The sequence below is a fragment of the Pomacea canaliculata genome, linkage group LG3, assembly GCF_003073045.1.
Source record: "Pomacea canaliculata isolate SZHN2017 linkage group LG3, ASM307304v1, whole genome shotgun sequence".
Lineage (NCBI taxonomy): Eukaryota > Metazoa > Mollusca > Gastropoda > Architaenioglossa > Ampullariidae > Pomacea > Pomacea canaliculata.
The window spans coordinates 27,682,293-27,691,532 of NC_037592.1; the positions used below are offsets into that span (position 1 = coordinate 27,682,293).

At 37.8% G+C, this 9,240-nt stretch overlaps 1 protein-coding gene across 2 annotated transcripts; it reads left to right on the forward strand.

The window, feature by feature from the left end:
* The first annotated feature begins 2,197 nt into the window (after positions 1 to 2,197).
* Positions 2,198 to 5,933, forward strand: LOC112558511. 2 transcript variants are annotated; one of them, XM_025228986.1, is made up of 5 exons: positions 2,198 to 2,386; positions 2,705 to 2,906; positions 3,361 to 3,458; positions 3,898 to 3,960; positions 4,372 to 5,933. In XM_025228986.1, exons 2-5 carry the CDS (start codon positions 2,797 to 2,799, stop codon positions 4,896 to 4,898), a joined length of 798 nt encoding a protein of 265 aa, XP_025084771.1. In that variant the 5' UTR covers positions 2,198 to 2,386; positions 2,705 to 2,796; the 3' UTR covers positions 4,899 to 5,933. The 2 variants fall into 2 exon arrangements, with proteins under 2 accessions (XP_025084771.1, XP_025084772.1); XM_025228987.1 differs by lacking the exon at positions 2,198 to 2,386 and adding an exon at positions 2,421 to 2,546.
* Positions 5,934 to 9,240: the final 3,307 nt, after the last annotated feature.

Below are 9,240 nucleotides of genomic sequence, written 5' to 3' on the forward strand. Positions count from 1 at the left end.
TAGTCGCTGAAAGCTGGGATGGAGAGGGTGTGTAGGGACTGCTGTAATGTAATTTAATCTTTCTAACACAATTGAGATACAGGTTAGAGAGTAGCAGTTGTTTTTAGGAAACTATCTCACTTGCCTGGCTGACTCTGGCCAGCCTTCCCTTGTTTTTGACGAGGAGGCCATACTAGGCGGCGATGGTAAAAATGAGAATGCTTTCAACAAGAAACCTTTATACGGCCTCGGCCCTCTAGAGCTGACGATGAAACTCCGGAGGTTCCTCAGAGAAGTGCAATCTCCTCTCGGTCCTTTAGTACACATGAGTTACATAAACAGAGCATTTCATCGGACATGGCAGCCCTCAGCACCTGCTGCACCTTGAATATGAGGGACAGGGAGAGGTATAGAAACATAGTTATTCTCACATTGCCTTTTCTTTATGATAACTGTATAAAGCGGGAAAGCCATGCAAGGGAGGTAACTCAAAAGTTGTTTTTCATCATTTTTATTATAATATTGGATGTTTTCCCTTAGACAGACGATTTATCATTTGAAAAACAATTAAAATATTGCACCACGTTTAGGGTTTATTACCATTAGAGAAATATGAACGAAACGGAGCGACTAACCGATAAATATCTAGAGATGCAGACAACAATAAACAGAGAGATAGCCACAGTAAGAGCAATTTTAATAGTGTTTTGTTGAGAAAACACTGATTTTTTTAAAAAAAAAAAAAAAAGAATATTCTTCTTGACCTACAGCAACGAGTTAGAAAAATCAAAACATTAACCTTTCATCAGAATCGTCAGTATTCAAATTTGAAACTAGAGTTTTCTGTTGTTTAATATATTTTCCGTTTAATTTTATAATATACATAATATATTTTCATTTTGACATTGTCACCATCAAAAATAAACAACAAAAACAATAAAAGTGAAAAATACCATGCTGCTGCTGCTATTGCTACAGACTACGATGCAGATGATTAATGATTTTAATGAACAATGGTTAAAACATAAAATCTGATGTGAATCAAGGGGAGACAACCAAGAAAAGGGATAGACAAAACAAGAAAGTATGGGTAGCTCCCCCTACCATCTTAGACGCAATAGACCTTAGTAAACTCAACATTTACAGATGCTGAATACGTTTAACGTCCTGTGAACGTTCTTCCGAAGGAAGTTAAAGGGTTAGTAGCGCCACCTTTCACGGGGTTTCCACTCCTCTCTCTCTCTGCTTTGTCTTCCACGATCCCCTGGAATCAGGCTCACTGGGGAGAAGTTCACTTTGTTACAAAGGTTTGAGTCGTCCTTTTCCGTGTCTGACGCCAGAGATCTGGCCGTTGAGGCACACACTTTCCCATGAGAATAAAACAGAGAAATAAATCCAACAGCACATAAACAAACTAATAAGCAAATAGTCTGATTAACGAGGAAACAAGCTAATGAAGCTGCAGCTCAGAGCTAGGAAAAACGTTGATCGGATTAGCACTTTTTTGAAAAGACTGAACTCTCTCAGCCATGGTTTCTCCTGGACTACTGAGGCAGACATCACACATTGTCTCCCCTGCTGCTCCCTCACAAAAGTTTACAGGGAAAAACATAACCATTAATCCACTCATCCATTCCGACAGACAGCCTGGCATCCATTTATCTGTCTATTCACCCAGACATCTATCTTCGCATTATTAGTCCATTTGTCTGTTTGTTTAATGGTCTTGCCGTTTCGGTATTTCTATCTGTGTTTATGTCAGTCTGTATGCATGCAATCTCTGTACGCGCGTGTGTGCTCCTTCTCCGCGAAAAAAGGTTAAACACTACAGTTTACTACTGGAACAAGATATCGAATCTTGGTCCTTGTTAGACCTTTCCTGCTTTTTAAACTGTTTGTTGCACATCCAGCTAAGGATAAGATTAAGTTTTCAGAAAATCTCACGTGACTGTCGGTTTATCGGTTTACCTTCGCTGCTAACGAGATACATTATTAATGACTCGTTTGTTTTGTTTTTTTTCATTCGGTGTTGCTAAACTACCACAAAGGATTTAGTCTCTTTCTCGACAGTAAGACTAGGCTATGTGAGGGCTGTATCCTGTAAAACAGCAAAACAAGTAACGGATTGTTTTACAGAGCTGGAAGAAGCTAAGGGAAAGATTGAATGATAGCTTTGACCATAAATGGTACACACGTCCGGAAAACAAGTCCCACTCCTATCTCTATTTCTATTCCGAGACTTATCTGCAAAGATAAATATGTGAGGGTATTATAGGCAAGAACTACACAAGGAAGGTCTATACTTCTTTCCAGCTTAGTGTTTAGAGATAAATAGTCATAGAAACCGGCTGGCAGTCTACAGTAACTCGCCAGACTCTTTTATTTCTCAGGTGTTTTGGAGAATAAAGTGCGTCTTATTTTTGTTCTCTTTATGCATCAGAAATAAGTATGGTAAAGAATTCCGTGATATACTTGTTATCAAAATATTGTTTTTGCAGCATTGACTAAACTGAAATTATGCAATTTTTCACTTTTGCATCTGGATAAAAGAAGATTGGAACTAATTGGTTTGTTTTTGTTCTTTTTTTCTCACCTCTTTCATTTCAAGTTTACCATATCTCTCTCCATCGATACAGCTTCATGTGTCCACGCGTGCATTGCCATGCTTATGGGTGTGCACGCCCGTGTGTTTATGACTTTGTTTGTTCTTGTTCTCTGGTTACAGTGAGGTTACAATGGCCATCTCTCCTAGTCTCCTAATTATCGCTTTCGCCGGAAGCTTTTTTAATGAGCATGTAATCTCCAGCAGTGACAAAGATGATCGTGAGTTTTTTCTTGAGAAAGATCTCCAGGCTCGAAGACGATGTCCTGCAACTCAAACAAATGCTGTTAGACTTCATGGCTGAAGGAAAGCCAAGGGTAAACAGGTACAAACTTATATATCTGTAAATGTCAGGTTAATATTTACCTTACCATGTCGTTCAGTCGTTAGGTCGAACAGTGCAGACATGCATGCAAGGATGTCTAGAGGTAAAGACAGTAAACATCGAAGCAGTCCAACATGAATCAAGTCTGACAAGTCATAAATGAATTTTCTGGCAGGTCATACCGTCCTGCCCAAAACGCTTATATCATGTTGGCTTAGTGTTTATGACATATTACTGATATATTAGGATGCACAGATATTATCTTTTGTAATGTTTACAATGAGTAGTAATGTATTTTGTACATTAGTGTTTTTATGACATGCTTCTGTATTATTCACGATACCAATGTGTTGTTTTTCACATGCTGAGGTAATGCTAAACGCTTATAGTCTTTTTATGCATTGTTTATCACATATTGTTGTAATGTTTATAACATATCACTGTCATGTTTCAGGGAAGCGGAAACCGATTTTGTTGCATCTATGGTTACTCAGCATGACCAAGACATTACAAATTTAATTTCGGATGTTCAAGGTCTAAAAGAGTTAACAGGTCAGTTATATACAAGAATTTTAAAGTGTTAAGAGAATAATTATGTTTTTATACAGGTCCTTGAAAGAGTTTCTGTCAAAGATTAATATGTGTTCAAAGAGAAAGTGAATTTCTGTGGAATCTCTATCAATCTAGCTTTAACAATGACATGTAAGGGTACGTGGGGCTGTGTATGTGTAAAGGAGATGTTTGTGGGGTGTAAATGTTTTTCAATCAAATTAAGCTTAGTCTGACGAGCTTATTTCTGACCTTTCAATGCGAGGATGACAAAAAAGACGACATTTGAAGAATAATGCTCCATCGATTCCTGAAGTCACCAAAATGAGTTTCTCATTTACCTAAAATGATCGGCAATTATTAGAACTATGCCAACTAATGATAGTTTATTTTAGGTTTAACGAGAATATCCTGTGTGATGTCAAGGAACGTATGTTTCCAGGTTCCACTTTTGTACGATGGGGTAGAAACGAGTGTCCAGATAACGCTACGCTAGTTTACAGAGGTCAGTAGGTCACAGGGTCATGGACCTGTCTCTGGTTCTTTACCTTTCACTTTACTTTTTGCTTTAGATTAAAGTCTTATTTTTGTGATTTCAAGGGAAATTATGCTTTAATTATTTACTCTATCAGTCCTAATTGTTTTACTTGGTTTTAAACCTTCAAATGACATCAGTGGTAGATTTTAGTTCAGCCATCCAACAAACACAATTTACTTTCTTTTCTAATGAAAAATGGGTCAAGAATGAGTACGGAAAAAGTAATTAAAATTTGCTTTTATGGACACCCTGTATGAAACTTGAGGTAATATAATGAGCATGTATGCATGATATAATTATTGCGAGGTTCTAACTCGATGGCTCTGTCGTAAAGCAATATTTGAAGTTCCTGGTCATCCCTTGGCTGTTTCCCTGCAGGATTCACCTCCGCCTCTCATTACGACGACACGGCGTCGACACCCAACCGGTTATGTCTGACAGACACTCCAGGGTTCGACAGCACGGACATGTACGGCGACTTCTACCAGCGCGTGTTTGGTGCCGAGTACTTCGTCACCGGACCCAACCACACCGTCGTGCCCTGCGCCGTCTGCCGTACCCCTCAGCCCACCACCATCATGGTCCCGGGTACGTGGAACTGCTCGGAGGGTTGGGACACACAGTACATCGGACACATCATCGGCCACTTCTTCACCGATATCAGAGCTTCGGAGTACATCTGCCTAGACGCCGAGCCAGAGGATGCTGACGGGAACGAGGCTGGGTGGGACTCCGGTCTCGCAATGTATGCGATAATCTCGTGCGGTTCTCTCCCTTGCCGCCATACGAGGCTGACGAGGTTGTCACGTGCGTTGTGTGCTCCAAGTAGATTGAAAGGGGGAACTTTGCTTTACAACTTTATAATTCAGTTCACAGCGAGACGAAAAAAAACAAAATTACAGTGAAGAAATAAAGAGAACTCTACTGTACTTTTTATCCTTCAAAGAAAGGCACAAATAATATCGAGGAATTACGCCCACCAAAAAAATTATGTTCACAAACATTGCAGCACTGAAATTAAAAAATTTAAACAGTTCGCATCCGTACGGGGGAAATGTCATTTGTATTATTATTATTATTATTATTATTATTATTATTATTATTATTATTATTATTATTATTATTATTATTATTATTATTATTATTATTGGTGCTGAGGATTGAGTGAAAACATCATAAAATTGACATTGAAAGAAACTCGTACTGCCTTTACAATATTAAAATGCAAAAAGCAAACAAAACCCACGAAGAGCTAGCTACGGAAAAAAACGGCCTGTTACTTATTTCTTAGGTTTTTAAACATTAAGAGTACAAAAGAAAAATGTAAATCTGAAACTTTTACCATTCTTGACAATAAAATCTATAACATATTATACTTTACTTTAGTGAGACATTCCTACTAAAATAAATATTTTTTTAGTTGAAGGGAGGCTACTGTGCACTGGGATATTTAACAGCAGTACTACTTCCCTTGTACCCTTCGTTAAAAGTTTGCAGACTAGGTGATGAGAGACTGAGTCTCATGGAGATAATACTTTAAAGAATAACAAAATTTTATTTTTATTTTGAAGAGAGCTCCGTAAATGCCATCTTTTTGCTATCTTGGAAATAACAAGAAATGAATTAAAATATATAAATTTCATTTTTGTACATGAGTATTTCTCAAGCTTCAAAGAATTCTGTCCTATAAAAGAACTGTTTGCATTTCAGGTTTCAAGAAAACTAGGCAAACCGTATAAAAATAATAATATAAAACACAGCAGAAGGAACTAGTTCACTTAAATGTTTCTTGTAGCTGTCCTTAAGATTTTCCAATTTTTGTTCAGACAGAAGAATGAAAAAAAAAAAAAATAAATAAACCCAGCTGCGTATTTAAAAGCTTCGTCTGCAGTAGCATGTACATGTTAAGGAAAAACAAATAACAGTATGTAAAGCATGTTTTTTTCTCTCTCGTTATAATAGAAGAAGAAACACTTAATGCTTTCTATCAAATAAAGTGGGATGTGTAGAAATGCATACATGCTGCTCAAGGAAAGAAAATAACAAAACAAAAAGCCGGTCAACATTTTTCACTTTCTCTTCCTCTCTGTCTTTTGCACACATGGATAGGTTTTATTGTGCTAGCGAACAAGTGCCTGTGTGTATGAATAAAACAGAGGAAGAGAGCAAGAAAGGGAAAGAGAGAAACAAAAAGGGGAAATTAGTGAAAGACATTAGCGCGGTGTTCTCTAAAAGCAGGATAAATAATAATAAAAAACATGCATTTGGTGAGTGCTAACATTTTGTAGAGCAATTTTATTGCATAAGTTTCGATGAGAATAGCAATAATAAAGTATTTATTTAAAAACAAACAGACGATGGACGATAAGTTGACGGATCTGCTGCTAAAAAAATGAAAATGGTAGCATCCATGTTGTTCGCCTTCTTTCGAAAAAGAGGTACGTGTGAGCTACGGCAGTTGCTCACATTGGAAAAAAAAGAAAGAAGATGCATAAAGAATGAGAGACAGAGCAAGGGTGAGTGAGAGAGAGAGAGAGAGAGAGAGAAAAGACGAAGGAAAAAGATTAATTCATTCACATTTTTAGAGAAGGCTGAAAGAAAACACACTCGTGCGAAGAAAATGCAGAAGATTACAAAGAATTTGAGAAGGCACACGAGAAGCAGAAAAATAAAATGAATTAGGGAAACTCGACCCATGCCATGTTTTTGAGACGAAACAAAAAGAAAATATCCTTTTCCCTTTCAGTGTAAAGTGACCTGTGGAAACACCAGGGCCATTACGGTGTCAGCAGGAGAGACCACTCTCAAAGAACACGATTGACAAGTTCCCGGAAACGTCTCAAAAGGGGAGAGCAATGCAGTAGAAGAGGCGATTTTTGCTCGGGTGTTTTTGTCAAATATACCGTACCAGTCTCGGGAGCGAATACAAAAGCATGTCGGTTGAACAGGTAGAACAAACTTGACAGTAAGAGTAGAATAATAAGGATTAACTCCCCTTGTTTCAGTGTTAATTGTCTAGTAGGGGTTCGAAAGGGATGGGGCGCCAAATAATTTCGATCTCCAGTTGTGAAGAGTAAATACATCTCAAGCTGTATAAAGAAAATGTAAAAGAAAATAAACCCCCCAAAAAACAACAACAAAGGACAAAAACAATAACAACAACAACAATGCAAAAAAAAAACCAACAACAACAAACAAACAAAACAAAAAAAAAAAAAATTAAAAAACAAAAAAAAAACAAAAACGAAGAAGACCAAGTAAAACTCTTCTTTCACGAAGCGCTACGTATATGACATAAACAAAATTAATAAAATTATATTTTGAATCTTCCCTTGCAAGACAATGAAGTACACCCAACATTACAAAAAGTCAGACTGCTGTCAACTACTCTAAAGGTATAATGGCGATACAGGTAGGTCCTGTAAGCAAGTCATGCCCAGAACATTTACTATATGCGAAAGCTGAGTCCCCAGCCTAAACTTCACAGGCTTGGTACTACGGCTGCCCAGACTGTTCCGCCTGGTGATACTACATTGAAATACAATACCAACTAAGAGTATACAAGCAATAGAGTAAAGCTTAAAATATACTACAGACCGTATTCATAGCTTTGTATACTAGCAAGTTTACAGTTACAGCCATTACCTACATGTATATCCACCCCTGGTGTCACGGTCAGTGCGATGCTGTAGGAATTCAGATCAGATAAAAGATAACAGATACTTTCAACCTTTATATAGACACGAATATAAATATTCACCGTGACCTCAGCAGGGAGGATGCTTACAAAGCAAAGGCGAAAGAGTTTATATTTGTGTTTTTCCTCCAGGAAGTGACGACAGAACTTGGCAGATTATTGATCTGCTGTCAGGTAAGGACATGGGGATATTCGTCATCTTACATTTTATCCCAAGTTGTGTGTGGTTGTCTTCACGTGGCTGATAGCTGCATTGCGTGGTTGGATAAAATCATTGCCGTGCATGTTGCTCAAGAACCACCACTCTGCTCTCGTCATACTCTCTCACCAGCAAGAATCTGAAAGAATGGAATCCGACGCCTTGAGCGGCAGCTGGGAGAGAGGGGGGGACCAGAAGAGATTTTGTTTCCATTAGGACCGGAGCTAGCGAAGCTGAAGAGGTTTTGCTAACTGAGTTTATTTTTTTCCTTTTGTTTCCTCTGTAGACAATTAGCAGGTGGGCGTTCTCTTACATTATCGCTGGCATTCGACATGTAACAAACTGCTAGCCACACCCGACATTAAACACTCTTGCTCACCACCCTGTGTCTTCGTGTTCTCTTCCCTGTCATCTTCCTCCCATCCTCTTTAAGCTGTTTTCTTCTTGAGTATTATTTTCAGTTCATCAGAAAACGTTTGATTCTTTTTGCAGTTCATCTTTTATTTGCTTCAAGTAAATTTTCAGACTTCAGAGTTCAAATATTTTATTCTTATATCATTGAAGTTTGTTGACATAGCTTTCAAAAGACTGTAACCACCAGTTTAGGTAACAACGTTTCAAATAAGCCCTCTATTTCAAGGACTTGATAGTTAATTAACTAAATTAATTAACTAAGTATAATCAAGATTGTTTTCTTTGAAGAACATTGTTGTTGCCCTGGAGTGGGGAAAGCCGAATAAAAGTAGTTGTTATGTAAGTTTTAAGTTGCCTATTGGAAAAAAACTACAAGACATGGGGTCAGAAACACTTTGTGGGTGTTCGTAATTTTTGAAATGTAAAGGGCTAAGCACTTTCTGGGTAGCCAGCTGAGATAAACGAATGATCTAACTAATGATTGCTTACTGTAAATCATTCAGACATGACGATAACCGCTGCTGCCCTATGGATATCGAAATAAAAATACTACAGGGGTCACGGTCACTTTAACATGAGGTCAACGGTCTAATTATTGCACTTCTTAAATATCTATATAGTGGAATTATGTTGATGAAGTAGGTCTTAAGGTACACAGTAACAGTAACACCTTCAACTAAGAAACCAAATACTCTGAAGTTGCGTGACATGGCGGTCCTTGGATATTTTTAGATCGTGGAGTTTTCATCAACATGTCAGCAGCTGCACTTACGTGATAACATCGAATGCAAACATTCGTAAATACACAAACTTTTCTGTGCGTCCTATGACAGTCCATGCGTGAAGCACGCTGCCTGAAGACAAGTACCACCTCTTTGTTATGCAACTATCTTTCATAACTTTGAATGAAGTTCAGCAACAGTAAATTTGTTCTAAA

Bases quoted from the DNA above. Each gene is read 5' to 3' on its own strand.
- LOC112558511 (XM_025228986.1), top strand. From the start codon at position 2,797: ATGATCGTGAGTTTTTTCTTGAGAAAGATCTCCAGGCTCGAAGACGAT. The intron at 2,907-3,360 runs GTACAAACTTAT...GTCATGTTTCAG, and splicing joins GGAAAGCCAAGGGTAAACAG to GGAAGCGGAAACCGATTTTG. The intron at 3,459-3,897 runs GTCAGTTATATA...GTATGTTTCCAG, and splicing joins AGGTCTAAAAGAGTTAACAG to GTTCCACTTTTGTACGATGG.